The 22,035-nt window shown below is 38.6% G+C and overlaps 1 protein-coding gene across 1 annotated transcript in view; it reads right to left on the bottom strand.

Annotated features, from left to right (window-relative positions):
• PGR (progesterone receptor) overlaps window positions 1-19,963 on the bottom strand; it is a 32,899-nt gene extending 12,936 nt beyond the window's left edge. Inside the window, exons 1-3 of the mRNA XM_030269756.4 lie at window positions 18,664-19,963; window positions 17,267-17,418; window positions 6,120-6,236 (exon numbers count right to left, since the gene is read on the bottom strand). Of these exons, the coding sequence (XP_030125616.3) occupies window positions 6,120-6,236; window positions 17,267-17,418; window positions 18,664-19,832 (1,438 nt within the window). The 5' untranslated portion in view covers window positions 19,833-19,963. The remainder of the gene's footprint in view (window positions 1-6,119; window positions 6,237-17,266; window positions 17,419-18,663) is intronic.
• Window positions 19,964-22,035: the final 2,072 nt, after the last annotated feature.

The raw sequence follows: 22,035 nt of genomic DNA on the forward strand, positions 1-22,035 counted from the left end.
GTTACATCTTATGTTACAACTGAACCAAGGAAAAAAAGGCAAAACAAAAACCCACAAAAGAATAGACAATTTATTATGCCAAAAGACCTAGAGCCAATTTTTATCATAACAAACATGTACATAAGTCACAGACATGCTGGGAATTTCCCACTAAGTATTGTGTAGGCATGAAGGAAAACAGAAGTAACAATGCATTTGATAGTTCATAAATAATGATTTCAGGTATTTTCAGAAATAATAGCTTCAGATACTTTTACAGTTCAGAGAACAAGTAAAGAAAGAAACCAAACAGAATGCTTATCACATGGAAATGTTAGTAGTTAATAAGTACCCATGTTTCCAAGTGACTAAATGTATCAGAATTAATATCACACTGGTTTGTAGAACTGCTCGTGTGTTTATTGCTAATTATGTTGCTTAACAGCCACCTGTAAAACAACTCCACTTGTTACCTATCTACAGGAGAGGTGACTATTAATAACATGCAGCAAACTTTCCCATCTACAAAAGGGAGACAACATCAAATTAATAAAAACTCTTAAGGACATAGGGAAAACAATAAAGATTTGACAATAGCTTAGTTTTTCATTTGCTGTTTACAAAGAAGTTTGTGCTGTAAGATAAGTAAATGTCTCCACGTAGCCCCATAATAGGTATATAACACCAATCCACTCTGATAACTACTTTTCTTAATACTGTAATATAGACTTCTTAATACTATATGTCTGTGCGTATTTAGACAACACACACTTTTTTTGTAACATTTTCATTACCTTACTTTAAGACAGCTAACCACTCAAGCAGTTTCTTCATACTCACTGTTCCCCTACCCTTGATTACTACGAATAGCATGTTTATAGAGTTTGAGTTCTACATGTACCTAAAAACATATAAAAAATCTGTTTAATCCAACTATCAAATAAATTATTTTCTCCTTACTACCTAATTCTGTAATTCAATAGTTTTTTAAACTAGGTATACAGAATCATACAGACAATCAGACATTACTGACATTACTTTTATATTAAAAAAACTGGGTTTCTACTAGAAGTCTAACATCTCACTACCCTTCTCCTTACCCTGTAATGAGGTGAAAAGCATCAATGATGTATTATTTGTGACAGAACACAATGGCCCTTACTTTAAGGTCACTATGCTCCTGCGTTTTGTGTAGAGAAACAAGCCATGTACACCTTAATGGGGTGTATACAACATAGAAAAAGTAGCAAAGCAGAAGTAACACATCTTGGTTTTAATAAACTCTTTGATCCTCCCTCAGAAAATATGACCTGGAAAATTAATTCACCTTTTTCTGCATGTAACCACTGCAATGCAGACTGAAAGCCTATTGAAACAATGAAGGACACAGTAATTTAGCAATACAGCTGAACAAGGAATCTGTGATAATCACCCTGGGAAAATTACAGATTCATTCATAATAAATAAAAGAATTGAGTACTTGTTTATTCAAGGACCTGATCCAGCTGCCTGCTATCCTATTAGGTTTAAGATTAGAAAGGGGATAGATTAATGTCTTAAGTTATGAGGTTATAAAACCCAAAGACAATTAATACTTTCACATAAAATGACAAATATCATACTATGAAATGCATGTTTTTATTGATACTTTCCTTCTATAGATCAAGAAACAGTCCATATAGGGAAATAAATTACTGAAGACATTGGTTGCTATTCTTTAATTTACTTACAACTGACTTAAAATTACTTTTAAAATATTTCAGGGGTTTGAAATTTCCTTGAATTTAGGATTGAAAAATGGAACAGTTATCCATATAATAAAATATTACACTTTCATCTATATGGTTGCCACTCAGTGACATTCAATGGAAGACAGGTGTACTTCCCTAAGAAGTAATTTTAATTTAATTAATATCGTAATTTTTAGAACCTTATCATTAATATCCTGTAAAATCTTAATGTTTCTCATGTTAATTAAGCAATACAGCAGGTCTACATTTAACTCAAGGCCAGCATTAAGAAACTACGTATCAGAGGGAAAAGAACAAAAATATATCTATGTAACGTCTAAATAGCAGAAATCACAAAATGCACAAAAAATCTTGACCTATAAAGGTTGTAAACACAAGAACAGATTTAAAGTATTGCCAGTTCAAATTAATTTAAAATACTCAAGGATGTCTCTAAGCATTTACTTTATTCCAAAAATTGGAAATTTGCATATGGGCTTTTATCACAGAATCACAGAATTCCAGGATGGGAAGAACCTCAAGGACTAACCAATCCAACCTTCCTTGGCAAAATCACAGTTAGACAAGGTGACCCAGCACCTTGTCCAGATGAATCTTAAAAGTGTTCAACAGTGATGAGTCCACCACTAATCTTGGGCGATAATGCCAATGGCTGATTCTTCTCATTGTGGAATATTTTCATCTTGTGTCCAATCAGAATCTGCCTAGTAGTAACTTGTACTCATTATCCCTTGTCTTTTCCATGTGACTGCTTGTAAAAAGGGAGTTTCATCTTCTTTGCAGTCACCCTTAAATACTGGAAACCAGCGATAAGGTGTCCCCTAGGCCTTCTTTTCTCCACGCTGAACAAACCCACTTCATAGAATCAGAGAATCACAGAATCTTTTAAGTTGGAAAAGACCTCCAAGACCATCAAGTCCAACCTTCAATGCATGCTCACCTTGTTAACTAGAGCACTAAGTGCCATGCACAGCCCTTCTTCAAACACCTCCAGGGATGGTGACACCACAATCCCATCTCTGGGCAGCACATTCCAAAGCTTAACAACCCTATCTATGAAAAATTTGCTCCTGATGTCTAAGCTGAATCTCCCTCGGCACAGCTTGATACTATGTCCTATCATACTATCACATGATCCCTGGGAGAAGATGCCAACCCCCATCTTGCTACAACCTCCTTTCAGGCATCTGTAGAGAGTAAGAAGGTCTCTCCTGAACCTCCTTTTCTCACAGCTAAACAACCATGGCTCCCTCAGCTGCTCATCATATGATTTATGCTCCAAACCCTTCCACAACTCTGTTGCCCTTCTCTGGACACGCTCCAGCCCCTCAATGTCTTTCTTGTAGTAAGGGGTCCAGAGCTGGACACAGCACTCAAGGTGTGGCCTCACCAGTGCTGAGTACAGAGGGACAATCAATCACTGCCATAATCCTACTTGTAACACAATTCTTGATATAGGCCAGGATGCCATTGGCCTTCTTGGCCACCTGGGCACACTTCTTGTTCATGTTTACCCTTTCCTCGTATGGCAGGCTTCCCAGCCCTTTGAGCACTGATGTCTTTGGGAAAATTACCTAAGCTCTGTAACACTCCAAATATGAATCATATTGTGTTGCTCAGCACATCAAGTCACAGGCAGGAAATATTGCTCATGTGATACAATGAAAAAATTATAATAAATGGCAGATGAGCAAAGGGAAGAAGGGCAACAATATAACCATAGAAAGAGTGTTACAGTTAACAGTCTATCTTGAGATTTTGTTTGCAGTTTGAATTTTAAATCCTCATTTACAAATAGTATAATTTCACTCCAGTTTCCTCATTTTAGGTCTACATTTGTCTTTTCTTCTTCTTTCAGTACTAAGCACTCCATTTCAGCCTGCATAAAACAATTAGCTTCCTAATCCCCCCCAGAACTGTTGACATAACTAAGAGCACCTGAGGCACTTAACATAAAGCAGCTGATAAAAAAAACAGAGGTGCCACAATCACAACTCCACTCAATATTTCCTTTTTTCCACTGCCCAATTATTCTCTTCTGCTTTCTATTTGCTGCCAGATTACTCCTTTCCAGAGGACGGTGTAGATGGGGATATCAGAGCAGAGATCTGATGAAATGCAATGTCCCTCTAAGAACTAGAGAAACTAGACTGCACAGGCTTCCAAAAACAATGGGCAACAATTTTGATTAGGTATACTTAGGAGATGACTAAGCAACACAACAAACTGGCTAGGTACAAAAATCTAGCATTAAATACAAAGAAAATATTTACGCTTGCTTTGTAACAGCTGAGAAAAAAAAGGTGATCCAAAAAGGTGACGAGAAAGATGAAGATTTTACTCTCCTAATACCTGATTGTAATAAAATAAAAGTTAGAGCACCTTTATCCTCAGGTTTTGTAGGATGATGTAACATCTTATTATGAGGATACACTAATGAGGACATATCATCTGATCAACATTGCTGGCAAAAGTGTCCAACTTTTTCTGTTCCTAGTACCTACACCCAGAGAAAAATGTATGTATTAAAAAACACTAGGGAAAAGAGCATCCATAAATGCACACGAAGTGTAGAATGAAGTCAAGCCTGCTGGCAACTTTTCCTATTACTATGCAGACAATGCTGAAGCAAAAGGACTAGACAATGATAGTGAGTCATCTCACACTCTTCTGCTTGTTGAAACTGCTGCCTCTGATGTTGAAACACACAGAGTTTAGTTATTGGTGTTATGCAGGGTATCATAAATGAAAATTTAGGTTAGCTCATCATCAAACTCCTAGCTGTGCAAAATTCACAGTCAGGAATGAATTTTTATCTGTATTACACCCCTTAGAATCAAAAATTGGTTTGGATTGGAAGGGATCTAAAGATCATCTAGTCTAAGCCACCTGCCTTAGACAGGTATGTATTTTAGAGGTCAAATTGATCAAACTTTGCATGTTCTTCCAAAGTTTAAAAGGCAGGCACTACATCTGCCAACTCCTCTTCCTGAGTCTTCATTCTTACTCTGTATTTTCCACAGCCTACTCAGGACCTCTGCCTCCTTGGCTTTCTCCTCTTCCAAAGTTGGCCAAACAAGGCTTTAGGTTCTGCCTTTGTAGTAATACTGTTTCTCTACTGCACTGCTACTTCAGTCTTAAAACACCACTTCAATCTGAGAAGGATCCAAAGGACATGCTCTCCTTTTGTCCCTCTCCCCTCAGCCCAGTGGCACCAATGTGCTTGTCAGCTTCATTTATTTTTTATTAACTGAGAGATGCCACTGACTGACCATGTAAGAATGACACAATGCCCGTGTGTGCTGAGTACTCCAGCTCCATGGAGCTTGCATTCAGCTTACAGGAGCTGGAAACACAGAGCTGTGTAATCAGACTATCAGTCTGAGAACTATACACATGTTTTACATTATCAATGAATGCTGATCAGCAAGATAATGAAATTATGTACAGTATATAGTGCCAGCTCTTCCTTCAGGGATAAAAAACAATACTTAAATGTGGGGGAGGGAATGCAGGGTTGAGCAGGGGAGAGAGACAGACAGAGGGCTCTGATGGGCTAAAATACATTAAATTGGAAATAATGCAGGTTTTTGTCCGTCCCGCCTTTTTTTTAACTCCCTTTAAGAACGGAGTTTTCTTTTTATCACATCTGTATGGCCATTTTCTTATAGTCTTAGCCATGTATTTTCAAGCTTTGTGCTGATCCAAAATAGGAAAAAAAAACCAAAAAACCAGCAAAAATAAGCATCATTCCTGCCTGTAAACACATCAAAACTTGCCCTGTGACTACCTGATCATACACCATTTTCTCACTGTAGGTTTTCAAAGGCACAGTGCTCAATTTCGTTTGATGATACATAAAAAAACCCAAATCTGTTACAGAAAGAACTAATACAAAGATGAGATTTCCCAGAACCTAACATGCAAAACCTGCAGTATTGGTGCAAACACTGCCTGGCCCTCTCTGGTAGAACAGAAGGATACAATTTCGATGATATGTACTCAAAGCAATTATGAAGGGTATAACACAAATTAGAAGAGCAAAGTACTGATTCCTGACTCTAGTGTCAATTTCAATCTACTTATTTTTAAGTAGATATATCAAATTACAGATACCAAAATATACACCCAAGACATAATTCCTTTCTCTTCAAGAAAATGACTGTAAGGGTACACAGTGATTCCTACAGAAAGGTGTTTTGTCAGGGTTTCCAGATTCACTAAAGGAAAATTCTAAGAAATTATAAAGCATTAGGTAATTCTTCCAAAAATAACATTTGAATGTGGTTATTCTTTTACAGTATCAAAGTACTGTTGTTTAACCTCAACAGACTGAAGGTAGTGTACTTAACTGCCTATTTTTATAAATCCACTTGAAAAACAGCTCACCTCCCAGGACCATACCAGCTTGACAGCACTTCCTCAAGCGACATGCTGGGCAGTTCTTCCTACGGATTTTATCGACTATGCAGTCATTTCTTCCAGCACATAAATAGTTGTGCTGCCCTGCGGGAAAGAGAAAAACAGGGTGAACACTATGTTTTCTAACATGACAAAATTATTTCTGTGTTGCAAAAATAACTGAAGATTCAAAAAAGTGAACTTGAACCATTAAAGAACGCCTTCATTTTATGCTAACTTTTGACCAATCATGTTACTATTTGAATATAAAGTTTTATTTGGTCTAAGGGTAAAACTCCTCATCTATGAAATTCTAAAATAATTAGCAGGCAGCATGAACTTATGCTTAAATTATTGCAGGAATAATATTTCTTAAGTAAATCAAGCACAAAGACAAACCAATTGTTTCTTTAAAACTTATTTTCCTGTGAAGTTATTGATCCTGTTTTCAAATAACTCAAGTACATTTTGCTTGGATTGATGTGCAGTTTCTGATAGCAAAAAGAATGAAGAAGTTGGGGCAGTGTAAAAAAAAAAGCCCTTTAAGCAAAGAAAACGACCTCTGATGGAGAAGTAGTTTTGTATTAAACTTGCTGAAATACCAGCTGACCAACACAGCCAAAAAGGACAAACAGAAGGAGGCTGTAGCTCTGTGGTTTAGATTAGCTTATTTTATTGCTTAATTCTACATTTGCTTCTGTGCTACCATTTTAAAAGATAAATAGTTTACTTCTTAATTTTAGTGAAGGAAACCCAATTACCTGAAACTCCTTTTCATAACAATTTTTTTTTTTTACTACAGGTAAACAAAAACAGTTGCCACACACACTGCCTGGCAACAAAAATGACCTTAGTAATGTTTTAATCAGAAGAAATTCTCAATTACTTTGTCCCATTAATTCTAATCCTAGACTCCTCCTTACAGGAAACATTACCAAAAGCAGACAAATGAATAAAAATCCATCTTGTTATTGGCAGCAGACCAGTAAGCAAAACGCTTACTTGGAACAATTCTTCCTTGGGATTACTTGCAGTTTTTCTTTGTATTCCTTTGCCTTTATAAGCTACAAAAAACATTCAGTCTTCTGATAACCAACAATTTAAAAACTCTGTTAGATTAATTAAAATCCATGAGTATTTTCTCAGCTTCATGGCATTCTAGTGTTTTAATGCACAGCTAATTTGCAAAGGAATGCTTAAGTATAGATAGTTTTCTTTGTGCATTTCTTGTTTTGGGGGTTTTCTCTGGTCCCCTGAAAGGTGATTTCTTCTGGACCTCTTTTCAAGGGAATTTGAAAACTACACTTCCATGTTCATATGTTCTGAAATTTCAGATTAAACAGGATTAAACAGTATCTCTGCCCAGTGTATACCAGGCCAGAAATGAAATCTGTTACTAGAATTTAGGCACAGTAAAATTTGCTTAAATGACAAAATACTACCAACCAAATTCTCTCAGGGAATTATTGTGACAAAAACTCAGGCACTTCTTGATGCTTACTGTTATAACATCTTCCTTATTTCCAAGACTTTTAAGAAACCACAGTCATATCCCGTACTTACACCTTCGTGTGAGTTTTCCATTCCACTCGTCTCTACCCTCCCTCTCCCTGACATCTTCTGTGTGGAAGATACACCCAAGTGTATTCCACACTTTTTGACTCAGCTGCAACTTATTTGGAAAACATGTTAAGTTTCAACTGTTTGGTAGTTTTCAGTTTCATCAGTAAAGAAATTTGTTTTTAATCGCAGTGATCTGTGTGGATTTCCTCTCAAAAGACAAATCTGAGTAAATGTTCCCATTTGAAATCACTTCTACCATTGTGCAGAGCTAGGTTCTGAGAAACTGTCACTTGATTGACATTAGTATTTTAGGGACAGCAGCCATCTGAAGGAGAGAGTGTATAAGAAATGAACACATGCCAGATATTTGCCTAATTTCAAAATTACTGGAGAATAATAAGATTAAGATGTTTGGAAGGTCTTCCTGGGATGATGAAATATGTATTTGAAAATGTATTTGCAACAGTACAGTCTTCAGGATCATCTAGATTTGAACTAATTATCTTCAATTAGCACTGAGCATTATTACAGTTATACCAAATGCCTCTACTAATGAAGTAACCAAAACCTCCATCAAGATAAAATCACCATTCAATTGGTAGCTTTATATTCAGTGCTTGTCTATGACTACTGTCATTATAACCAGGAAAATAAAAAACAAAACAAACAAGCAAACAAAATACTCAGGAAAAAAACAAGATAGTATTATAGTCACTAGAGCACAAGTTTGAAGGAAAAGGTTTGCATTAGTATTTCTTACAAAAATAATAACCTGGCAACTTTCTGGCAATTGCCACACCTTCAAAAACTTCACCTAATGTAAAGTTTTCTATGCATGTTTACTTTTCACAGTTTTTTGAAAGTGCACATTGAGGGTCACTCTCAACATATTGGCTTGTGACCAGCATAATGGAGAAAACAGAGATGATTTTATCTGTCATTAAATGCTCCAGACTCTTATAGGATAGTATTTTTTTAAACTTCCATCAAAATCCATTAGTGTTAGCAAACCTGCAACTTCTAAGATAAGCAGGCAAACACAATTTTAAGTCCTGTAATGGCTACTGCTATACTGGGAGGGTTTTAATCCAAACAGTGGTGAAAGTAGCATGTACAGTATCTTTACAAACTGCACTATTAACTTAGCTCACTGGCAAGCTGTAAGTCACTCACAATCATTCCAGAAAACTCAGGAGTTGCAGAGACTTTGTAGATATACAAAATATGGAAAAAAAAAGTTTTATCTGCACCTGGGGTATCAGACACAGCAATCAGTTTTTTGGGTAAGTGGATCTGTGCTGAACTCCTGCCATCTTGCACAGAAGCAAAATGCTTGCAAACTCTCAGTTCCTTCTATCTGCAAAGAAGAGTACTATATCAACTCTTTTTTCTCCCTCCAAAATGTGATTCTGCCTCCCTGTATCTCTATAAACTGCCAATGTTTTTGTATAAAACCATCAACCTTTGCAAAACACATCATGGTGTTTTATTTAGTATAGTTTTATATTTCTGTCTAAAGTTTACAAATATCTATTGCATCTCTTTGCAAATTCTCTTACTGCTAAATGTCTCTCAACATCGACTCTGCTTCCTGAAGGCTCACCTCAAGGTTTTGCTCAATAATTTTCTAAAAGCATGTTCTACATCTTACAAACTTTTGAAAAAGTACCAATTAAATCAATAGGTAAAAACACAACCAAAACAAAAACCACAATAGAATTGTGGAAGCTGACAATAAACATGGATTTAAATTTTTTTAAATGGAAAACTAGTTCCCCTCTACACCTAAAAAAAAGTTAATGGTGCAGATGCCTAGTTCATCCTTGGTAAAATGGAAAGTAAAATTATATAGCATTTGGTCTAGATCTAAATGTAACACTCTTTTATTTACACTGTCTCAAAAAGCAAAACAGAAAATGTGGGTTGAATTTACCTCTCAGCATGTGGCTTTTTTAAGTCGAGAAGAACTAGGAATCTATACTACACAGTCTCCATGCCCCTGCATGCCATCCCATGCTATTAGTCTCCAAGATTCCACACACTTCAGATAATGCTGTTGAGGTTTTAATTTATAATTGATTTTATTTCTCTGTGTTTTCTATAAAAATAGAAAAAAAGTCCCTGAAGTGAGACTTCTGACTCCAGCTACTTAACCAAAACCCATATCCATCACAGACTTTACCATGCATGATCTTTTGATAAAGATTTGCATTTCCCTCTTGGCCCATTGAAGTAAAATTCTCACTTCCAGTTCTTAAGTAGGTTTTGTGACTTCCACTCTGTAGCCTATATTGGTATAAAGAAAGACCTGCTATTGATGCTCCTGCTCCTCAGCAAAGAATTAAGGATCCAGTGGACCAAAGGGGACAAAGAGTGGAAAGCAGAGGAACTTGTGAATATGTTCCATCTGGGAATCTAACTGAAATAATGAAGAATTTCTTTCTTCATAATAATGTAATTCATAGTGAAGGCAAAAAAATGATTGTTTATAACATCTTTGACTGAGTCTTTCCTCCTCTTGTATACTGATCTCAAAATCTTGCTGCCTTTTGCTGTGAATCCTGCAATACTTTTGTTTTTCCTTCCAAAATCACTTCTCCAAAGAGAATATAATTTTAAAATTATATCTACAAAATAGAACAATTAAATGTAGATATCTTGTTTTCACTTGCTTCTAGACAGAGACAAAAGTTACAATCTTGTTTTTTAATACTTTTTATATTTCCCTGTCTGTTCCATCATTTCCAACAAGAAAAAGAAAGAAAACAAAATGAAAACCACAGAAAAACAAAATGGAACAAGATTAACTCATAATTCATGGAAACTATAACAAACTGCAAAATTAGGAATGCTGTTTCATATTGATTTTCAATTGGTTTGCCTATACTGTTTACCACTACAACACCTTGAAACATATAAAGTCTTGGAGTCTAAATAGGGGAACTGACAAAAGGAAAAACTTCCCACAGCTAATACCCTTTCAGGAGGATATGGTAGCCTGTACAAATCACTATTTCTAGTCCTTTTTATGGCATCGTGTCACAATTATTCCTTGGTCATAATTTTTAAGTAATTAACTACATCACCAATATAAATATGCAAAATTATGGAAGTGTCAGCAAATACAAAACATGGGATTTGAACAGAAAACCTACTTTAAAAACATACAATCTATTTCAGAGCTATGAAGCACTAAAGTATCAATTGTTCTCCTTTTGATTCCTTGATTCTTCTACCAAGGTAAGACTCCATATTTGCATTTCAGTCATTTTATCATTCTTATGTTAGTGGAATTATCATAGCACATTGACATGATAAACTGTTTAAATTGTTTCATGTATATTTTCTCTTATTCCTTGACTTCTCCTACAACTGAGAGACTGTGGGACTGGGTCATCCACTTTATGAGCAATAAAGGCAGAAAAACCCAGAAATATTAGTAGCAGAAAAAAGTAATATGCAAAACACTCAGATATTGCTGCCTCTTGATTGAAACACCTTAGATTAATTTGATTATATTTGATTAATTAGATTCTAAAATGTAGATATCTATCAAAACACTGCTAGTGGTACATCATGAATACTGTGGAACAAATACACAATTTAAGGCTACAGACACCATCAATCCCAAATCTGCTTTTAGCAGAGAACAGTTTTACTATAAATGCTTACATTTTATATACTTATGTAATATAATTTATAAATATTCTATAACTTTAAATAAGTATGATTTTTATATGTGAAAAAAATTAATGATATCTACAATACCTTACATATAATACTTCAGCAATATGAAATTAGTATTTTATATGCTTATTATATTTCTTTTATGTACTACAGAACTATATTAGCTACCTTGGTGATGTGTGTAGGACTCATATCACCAAATGCAGACCATGTACATGGTCACCTGACACTGCTTTGTGCTGAGAAATAGTTGCTGTCAGAGTACTGCTATTTTCATCACAAGTATATATTAGAAATGTCAGTGTATTTCCTCCTAAAATTTCTACTTTCTCTCCATTCACCATAAAATGAACTTAAGGTAAGCAGTTCAGGTTGCTCACATTGTGCACATGGGAAGTTAGAAGAGGGTGACTGCAAGCCTGAGAGTTCCTGGAGCTCTTTAATGCAAGCAGTTTTACACTACCTGAAATGGCTTCTAATCCCCTGAAAAGATGTTTAGAATAATACATGACACTGCTTATAAAACACTCCATTAAAAGTTAAACTAAAAATTTTAGTAACTGACATTTCTGCAGCTGATTATGTACTAAGCCATGTCTATTAGGAAAACAGTGGTAAAGTCACAGTTAGAGCAGTAGGAAGCCCAGCATTAGCTCCAGAGTCAAAGCACCAGAACAGATGACACCTCAGTTCACTTCACTGTTGTGCTTCATATAAATCAATTCATCAAACTGCAGTTTGTCAAACTGCTGGACAACAAATCCTTTTGAAGTCAGAAGTACAATGAAGATATATCATTATGTATCAATGCAGATTTTCTTTTTGTTTTCATGATGCAAATTCTTTGAACTCACAAAGTGACATTTTCCATCTGTATTTTAGGCTCCTCAACAAAGCAATTGTGTACATTGAATTTGAAAATACACCTAGCTTACTGTACTTTAACACATTTTGGCCATGTGTAAAATAAAAGAACTTCAATAACATCAAATCTATTTATTGAGTGAAAAGCATTTTTGTCTCTCAGTTTGCCATGTGTATGCTTTGTGTGTTTGCATGTTTTCTACTTTTCGTGAACATTTCATCATCATCACATTTATAGTACATACCAAATTCTGATCCCAAGATCCTAACTGAAAAGTTTGATTAAGAATTAGAAAACACTTCAGAGTTAGGAGAAAAAGGAACTTTTAACGCCTGTTTCATCAAGTTTCCAGCTCAAAGGGTGTCTACACTATTATTCCTCTTTTCAAAGAGGATTTTCTACCAGTGATTGGCATTTTTTAATACTTGGCATGCCATACCATTTTAGATTCTTTAGCTATGGAAAAGCGTAACTGTTTAGACAAGCATTTTCCCTCATACATAGTATTGCATTATGCACATAGTGAATCACACTGCCATCACAAAACTGTTTATTGTAACACTGATAAGGTCAGATAAACTTTATCAGAAAATTTGGTTGAAGTTGTGATCAGCTCTCTTACTGTGTATGTGTAGCTCATCATCAGATAGCTACTCCATGAAACCTCTCCATACACAGACAGTGAAAACTCTCATGGAAATCTTACTTTCTGCAAGTTTACCAAATTCAGATCTCGGAAGGAAAGTTCACACGAGGTCAGTTAAATGTTATCTGCTACATGTGCTTGAGCTTGTTCCCTGATGCCATTGATGCAACAGAGTTTAAGGTCAGTTATCCAGACCTTAAAGCACATATTAAAACTAGACAAATGTTCTACAATCACATGATCGGTTTGTAACATGTTCCCAGGTATTTAAACAAACCAAGAGTCAGTTTCTGACTGATCTGCTGTAATATCATGTAATCATGTTGGTCTCATAATCTGGGTTTGGACAACTACTTTTCCTTAGAGATCAACCATATAAGCAAAGTGCAAATATGAATAGAGAATTGAAATAAGAAATGAGGCTTTATTATAGAAAAAACAGCACTTGAATTTTTTTTGCAAGATATAAGTAATTCAAAATTTTCATTAGTAAAACTACTGCAAAAGAGACACTTCTGACAAGAAGGCAATAATGCAGGCTACCAAGAAACCCTGTGCTAGCAACAGGTCCAGAATCCCAAAACTTTGAACACTGGGCTCCTCTCAAGAGAAAAACATTTTATTGTGGCATTCCATAAGCATTTTGATCATAGCTGCCCTACATCATTTCACATTATGGAATCATTGTAAGACATCACTAATGACTTTTTTGGCAATTTAGTCATTGGAAAGTAAAAGTTTGTCTCTTAATCTTCATTCTCCTAATGTTAGAAATATTCTCCTCTATTTTTATTACCATGAATGAGATATATTGGTAGCAGCTAAATAATACCTGGTCATATCGTACAAATACAGTAATTTTACATATTTGAAAGCATTTTGAATATTATTTCTGAATTTTTTTTTATTTTTATCTCCAAAAAGGTCATCACTTTCATCTCACTGACACAGGAGCATGAGCACAGTGAATCCAATTATGTCTCTTCAAATTTCTTTACTGAATATAAATAGCTGTAACTTTCATTGTTTTCATTATACTCAATGAAGATCTTTGAAGTAGTTTTTAAAAGCCTTGTCACTTCTTTGTACATTAAGTGAATCTACAGACTAACAGTTATTTTTATGAGTCCAACAGAAAATGTACAACCTCTAAATGCAGATCAGTGTTTCCTAAGTAAAACCAACGCAGTATCTTTGTCCCCTTTCTCCTCCTCACTTGCAGTACTAACTTTTTTACATATCTGCTATACTACAGGTTCTCGAAGAAAGGACTTGCATTTTTGTTTAACCTGCTTTAAGATTTTGCCTTGAGAAATATATGTTTATTGTATCAACACCAGCCTTTTTTTCATATATATAGCCAAATATGGGGAACCAAGAATCCAAAAGACAGAAAGTATCTAGAGTGCACATATATTTTAGAATTCAGTGCCAAGAAACATTCTAAGTAATCTTTGTGATTCTCACATAACCCTGACCCCTCATTAAGTTGTATGTGCATGTATTAGTTGCATTCAAATGTATTATTAAATCATAATTAGTATGTACAGCTTTAAGTCATTGTTCAGTCTGAACAATTTAAATAATCCATTTTTATTTCAAAAAGACTAGATATGGAAAAAAAATGAGTTTGCTGGATAACAGAGCAGTTTATTTTATTCAAATGGATGCTATTGTTCACACACCAGGGAAGGTAAAATAAGTAATGTATGAATGGAACAGTTTCTGTGAAAAAAAAAAAATTAAAAAAAAATATATAGGCTGTTTGATTTCAAACAGCAAATGCATCTCAGATTACATAAATACTTAAAATAGAAAATAAGCCTTTTCCAACAAATGAAAAGCTCCTATATTAAGTATTTTTTTACCTATGCACAAAACCTCATAACATACAAAAAAACCTCTCAAGATAGAGAAAATCCATGAAATATCAAAATCCAGCTATTTCAAATCATGTTTTAATTTCTCATAAAGAACAGTACTGCATGGAAATTACATGAAGTAGAGTTTTCACCAGGAATTTTTACTCACAAAATTTAACATCTTATTTGCATGAATTAATATTAAAAATTCCACATCTGTAGTAGCACTAAAATTAAAAAAAAAAAAAAAAAGAAAAAAAAAAAGAATTTCTGCTCAGAGAAATTATGGGTAGGGGGACATTTCATGGAAGAAATATGTTTCAAATTTATACGACTGCCAGTGAGAATTTTAAACACTATTTTCTATTGCATTTAAAATACAAATACTCTGTGTCTTCTTATAGAGGAGCAATTTCCCACTATTATTTCTGATATTGAATTTTTTGAAGGATTTAAAGTCCATAGAAAATCAAATATCTATCAATAAATAGGATTATTTCAGTGCTGGTAATTATATAGTATACTGCAATGAAAATAATTGGCCCATCAGTCCATCTCTAAGGAACGCCCTGTAGTCTTCCACTTTCTACACAAAAACACATACAGCTGTATTTGTTCATTTTGCCAATGCCTACACTGCTCATTGCCTGACATTGCTTCCCATAAGACTCAATAACCTGTATCTTTTCTGATTACAGTCATGTTTCTGATGTACATTCCTGAACTTTTTTGAAAATCCTTACTAGAAAACCCAAACACACTTCCTCAACAGACTCTCAGTCTGTGGAGTCATTTAAAAATTAAAATTATGAAGATGCTATGTAAAACCTAAGACTTTTGTTTATGTAACTGCATTGACCTCTCATTTGTCTGTAAATAACCTGGTAAGGATATAAATAACTCTATATTGTTAACCTGTTAAGACTCTGCAAATATAGACTGTGAAAACAGCTTTAAGATGTTCCTTGTATCAAGTTATTCCTTCATAACATTTTTCATAAAATAATTCTGCTGAATAGTAATATAATATGCTTTTGAGCAGGTCCATCTACTGCAAACAGAACTCGGTCCTAAATTAGAAAAAAGAAGAAATCTAAAATTGGCAGAAAAAAATACAAAGAAAATATTACAACATTATTATATAGGTAAAAAAGTGAAAATAAAATTTATTTTAAAATACAGTACTCATAAATTACACTATGCTTAGAATTAAAACTTCAGCTCCCTGATTTTTTAGAAGAATATCTGGCTGATTTAGAAAAACACAGCAAAAAAACATAAAGGCAAACCAGGAGACCAACTAGCAGATTCAGTGAAACTTAAATGTATTCCTGCAAGTGAGTTAAGAGCTTTGCAGCCTAACACAAATATTTCTAGTAATTTTCTCATGAAATCCATTGAGTGCATTGGATAAATGTGGCACTAGCTCAAAAGTTCACTTAGACCACCAAGATCACTTTGCAAATATTTAATGTTAAAGGAAGAACATATGCATATGCTTATGCTTATGCTTTAATGTTAAAGGAAGAACAGAAGCATATGCTTAAAGTAGAAAGTAACAGCACAGTGAAAGAAAAAATCTAATTATATTATTATGCTAAGCTTTTACTTTTCCAAAATTTCCCTTTTCATTTGGAGAGAGTTAAACTCTATAAAGTGGAAAAAAACTATTTATCACAACAAGAAAATACAGGATGCAGGTTTTTTATTTTAAGGAATCCTGTCCATTAGAACAATGGTTTTGTTGAACACATGGAACAGAAATTTGAATATCATAGTTCTGGCAGTATCAGATAAAAATCAAAACAGGAGACAAACCCTAAAAAGTAGAAGGATTTGTTTTGCTGCTTTATCTGTTGAACAATATCAAACAGTCTGCTCTTGTATTTGTATTCAAAATCTCAGTGGACAAGGTGTATAATAGAATCCAAAATAAAAAAATAAACATAGATATTGCTACTGTTTCATTAAACTTGCAGCTTGGCTTTACAATTTAATGACTATTTGGAGCAAGTCAAACACATTTATTGCTATTACGACTTGAAAAGGTTCAGTGAAATTTTAAATACTTCCATAACTTCCAGGAAAACTCTGCAACTTGAAAGCAAGAAAAACTTCATGATTTCAAAAAGAGAACAAAGTCAAAATAAATTTTTATCTGCCTATCATTAGTTCATATCCACAATATCTTCCTTTGAGCACCATTTATACTTTCTAAAACAAGTTGTATAATACACAAATTTTTTATTTAACTCTGCCTACCTGGAAAGATTAACTGATAAACAGTAAATAATAAATAACAGAAAAGTAAAGTAAAACAAATAATACTAGAAAAAAAAAAAAACAATTAAGGAAGAACTTTATCAATATCCACTGTAATATTTAAACAGAGTTGATAAAACAAAAATTCACTGCAGTGACTATTTATAAAAATGAGCAATAAATAAACAGTAGGCCCTAGTGTCTAGAAGATATATTTCAGATAACTAGGAACAATGGCATCTTATAGTACCTTCCATTGCCCTTTTAAAGAAGACTTTACAACTTCCACAGGTAAGTACTCCATAGTGGCAACCTGAAGCCTCATCACCGCAGATGAGACAAATCTTCTGGGGTAGTGATTCAAAGCTGAACTGAGAACTTTGGCTGCTTTCCGTATCTGGCCTTGAGAAGAAAAAGAATTAAAAGAAATGAAAGATCGAACTCAGTGCAGTTAACTACTTACCTGTAATAAGGAGTTTTATATTAAAAACTTCATTTTAAAATTTTTAGTCAAGATACAGAAGGACACAAAAAAACTAAAGTATGATCGCCTTTCTGCTTAATAGTTTGTCTCTACTATGGTAATAAAAAAAAATTTTAAAAAAGCAGAAAGTTGTATTTTAAACATTTAGCAAAAAAGGTACCATCTAGGACACTCTGTTAAAATGTTCATCTTCCTCAGATCAACAGTGTGTAGAGTGGAGTCATAGTGATGGGTTTTTTTTTTCCTGTACAGAGACAGAATCACATAGATGTCAACTGAATTTCAAAGGCCTCTTTCACATGGGGAACATGAAATTTCATTTCAACTAAAAAAATCTTTAATAATCAGTTTTTCACCCCCCATTCAGCTGCAGCATTCTCAGCAGTAACTAAGTCTGATGGGGATATCAGTGACATTTCCAATTTGTCTCCAAGGCAGACTAATCTAGGTAACCACTGCATTTACTAAAAGAAAGGATATCCACTGCAATTGTAACATTGCACGCACCTTTTGTTGTATCTATTTCTAGGTAATGTACATCTCTGCATGACAGTACACCATTTCATTCAAGCAAATCAATATACAAGTGTTTTAGTTTCCTTTTTCGTGTGAAATCAACTGCTTTTAGTGGTGTTGAGTTTCTTGGGGTTTTTTGTTTGTTTGTTTTGCGTTTTGTTTTTTTTTTCTTTGGTCTTTTTTAAATGGGGAACACTATTTGGAAAATATTTAGGAACTGATGAATACGGTAATGCTGAAAGTGAGGACAAGCTAGAAGAGGCGCACGCCGTCGCCGGGGCCGGGCGCTGGCTCAGACATCGGGCGGCCCTGAAGTCCCGCCGCGGTAGCAAACCAACATCCCTGGGGCATTACTGCGCCCAAAGCCGCGAGGTGCCAGCTGCGGAGCCGGGACACCGAGGCGTGCTCAGGCAGCGCAGGGAATGAGGACGGGGATGCGGGCACTACCTAAAAGCCCAAAAAGGCCCTCGACGGGAGAAACTGTGTCCTTTCCTCAGCATCCCCTTAACATCCCCCCGAGGCGCCCACCGCGCGGCACGCCCGCCCGTCCCTCCGCAGCAGGCGGAGGAGGCGCGGAGCTCTCCGGCCGCACAGTGCGGCCCTCCCGGTCCCGTCCCTCAGCGAGCGCCCCGCCGCCCCCGCCTTACCGCGCGTAGCCGAGGTAGGGCGGGCAGAGCTGGGGCAGGCCCTCCTTGAGCACGGCGGCCGGGAAGCCCAGCGGCTGGTGCCCGTTCAGCGCCAGGGCCGGGTAGAGCCCCGGCGGCGCGGCCGAGGTGGAGGGCAGGCTGTCGGGCGGCGCCGCCGGCCCGTAGGCGCCGGCCAGCAGGGTGGGCTCCGCCTTGTAGAGGACGCACTCCAGCGAGGGCTCCTGCCCGGCCCGCGGAGCCTGCGGGTAGTCGTGGCAGCCCGCCGCGGGGGTGGCCCTGCCGCCCGGGTAGCGGGCGGCGAGGCCGAGACCCTCCTCCTTGATCTTCATGACGGGCTGGATGTCGCCGTAGGCGAAGGGCCCGTCCTTGGCGTCGGGCGGCGGAAAGCCGTAGGCCGGCAGGTCCGGGGCGGGGGGCGAGCAGCGCGGCCCCGCGCCGCCCTCGTACTCCGCCCCGTCCAGCAGCTGCCGCGTGCGCGAGGCCAGGAAGGCCGAGTTGAGCGGCAGCAGCGGCACGTGCAGGTATTCCTGCCCCGGGTCCCCCGCCCGGGACCCGCCGGGCAGCGCCCCGACACCGGGGGCATCGCCCTTGGGCGCCGCGCCGGGACCCTCCGCGCCGGTCCCCGGCCCCGCCGGCCGCGGTTTAGCGGCGGGGACCAGGGCGTCGCCGGGCGGCCAGAGCGCGGCGGGCCGCGGCGGGGGCTGCGAGGGGCTCGGATCCCCCGGGGCGGCTTCGGCCGCCTTCTGCGAGGGGCCGCTGCTCATCGCGCCGTCGGGCGCCTCCTCCGCCTCGAAGAAGGACCAGGGCGCCGCGGCCACGGTGGAGCTGGCATGAGCCGCGGGCGCCAGGAAGGTGTCCAGGACGGTGTCCAGGCAGTCCTTGACCGAGAGGGAGCCGCTTCCTGGCTGGTAGCAGAGGGAGTCCCGGCCGTCCTCCCGCCCCAGATGCCGCTGCTGCGGCTCTTCCTCCTCCTCCTCCCCTTCCTCCTCCTCCTCCTCTTCGTCCTCCTCCTCGTCGCTGCTCTTGGGGTAAAGTAGCCCGTCCAGGGAGATGTCGATTGACTCCTCTTCCTCGCGGAAGGGATCTCGGCCGGGCTGACCCTGCAGCAGGACCGCCCCGTCTGTGGCAGGCGTAGGCTCTCTGGGCTCCTTGGCTTTCACCTCGGTCATGCTGGCCCGGGGCAGCGATGGACGCCGGCGAATCTCCGGCAGCGACGGAGCGCGGGCAGCCGGGCAGCGGCGGGGTGCGAGCAGCCGGACGGCTCTTTACATCCTAGACGTGCCCGCTGCGGCGGCGGCGCGGCTCCTGCTCACATGGTGCTGCTCTCGGGGGGGCGGCTCTGCCCGGGCCCCCGCCGCCGGGACGGGGGCGGTGCAGCCTGGAGAGGGGAAACGATGGGAGCGTGTGCGGGAGGCGTGCAGGAAAGGAGGGTGCCTGCCAGGCTCCGGCGGAGGCGGACAGGCTGACTCCGCGCTCCGCTCGTCCCCCGACTGTTTCCCACCGCCCGGGCGGGCTGGCCGCCGGCTCCACGCCCCCTCGCCCGTGCCTCCCTCCCCGCCCCTCCTCGCCTCCAGCCTCGTCCCTTACCGAGGGTCTGCGCTGCGGGGCGCGGGCTGCCGCCTCCCGGTCCCACCGCTCCGCGCTGCCTCTGGAAACCGCTGCTGCTCCAGCGGCACTTCCATCGGCTCCTCCTCCGCTCCGCCTGTCCCCCTCCCAGTGCTCGCCGTACCCGCATCCCTTTCCCATCGCATCCGGCGCCCTGTGCCTTAGGTCAGCGCATTTTGGCTTGTCCTGATCATCTCCCTGTCTTCTCATGCTTTTCCCCCACCTCTTGTGCCGCTGCTCTGTCCTCTCGCTTCACCATCCCAAGAAGTGCGGCTCTGCGCTGAGCAGAGGGCACCAGCCTCTGGTTAGGTCGCTGCTTTGGAGAGCAGAGAAAAAGACAAGCTTTATTTATTTGCAGTGGCGGCTGCCTTTTGTCTGTTTTTCACTGTCCCCTCCAGACGTTCAATGTAGTTTTTCGTGATTAAACTCTGTTCCAAAACCCTTCCTGATACAAGATCCATTTACCAGTAGCAAAGAAATCAAAGCATTGTAAAGTTCTTTACGTGACATCGCAGGACGTCAAAGCACGCTTTACACTAAGAAGCACAACGTCTTTTCGGCAAAAGATTCGAAAAGTGGGGCATTCGTTGCTTCTAAATTTTAATTTTTTTTTTGTCAGGGAAATGAGAGGACATTTAAAAAGGACTGGCTGGCCAGCCTACGTATAGCAGGTTGCAATTCAGCCCAGGTTAGTTCTGACCAAGAAGCTGTCACCAGCTAATTTCTGGCATTTTGTGTAAAATGCTGGCTTTGTAGCAGAACCCACTCAGCTTAATAAGACAGCTAGTAACGTGAGGAAAAAAAAAAAAAAATCACAAAACCAATGACACCTTTCGTATACTTTTCATTATATAGAAATCTCAGGAAAGAAACTTGAGTTGAAAGATACAGAGGATAAATTGGTGTAGGAGTAGTCCTCCTGACTTTAAGTAGAATCAGTATATTTTTTGACAAACAAAGTGTGCTGTTAAATCCTTGGTTATGCCCTGTAGGTGTAACATGCTTTTCTGAAAGGAAGCAACTTTCTGTCCAAAAAAACTGTGATCACCACAAAATAGTCGCTTTTGTTGTTTTACTTTCCAAACATCTTCAGACTGAAAAGGACGGCTTCTCGGGAAGAGAAACATAACTGTTGGAAATTATTTTAGTTTTATTAAATCACGTAAGGCAAGTTTATAGAAGCAGTGGCTTCACACAAACCTTATTCAGTGTGGTGTGTACTTTCTACGTTATTCTTGTCAAAACACTACTGGCTTATAGACTTCTTTGGGGCTCTGCTTTTTTATTCCTTTAAGAGTAAACAGAAGAAAATATTTATTTCTTTGTTATTCAAAATAATTGTGGCAATGTGATAATAAGTGCCATTTTAAAACTCAGATGTTATTGTGAGCACCTCTGTACACATTTAGGAGGTTCAACAGAATGATGTACTTTCAAGTACACTTGTTGAGTATAGGAGTATTTCTTGAACAGCAGCGTTTCACTCTGTTGATGTTGCATGGGAAAGAGCTACTTGGCCAGCAAGTACCAGGAGTTGGAAATGTTTTCACCTATCAGTGGAAAAAGTTTTAAAAGAACTATTTAAGAGGTGCTATCCATTTCTGTAAGGACATGACATTAAGATAATTTGAAGTGCTTCAGTGACTAATGAGTTTCTGTTTTACATGCTATGAAATGTGTCTCTTCTCCCAAACCTGCCTTTTCTCGGAGGAGAGAGAAGTTCATCTCCATGCTCGTTTCGGTTTTCCCCTGGTGATGCACGTTTAG

Source organism: Taeniopygia guttata, chromosome 1 (assembly GCF_048771995.1).
Source record: "Taeniopygia guttata chromosome 1, bTaeGut7.mat, whole genome shotgun sequence".
NCBI classification, from domain to species: Eukaryota; Metazoa; Chordata; class Aves; order Passeriformes; family Estrildidae; genus Taeniopygia; species Taeniopygia guttata.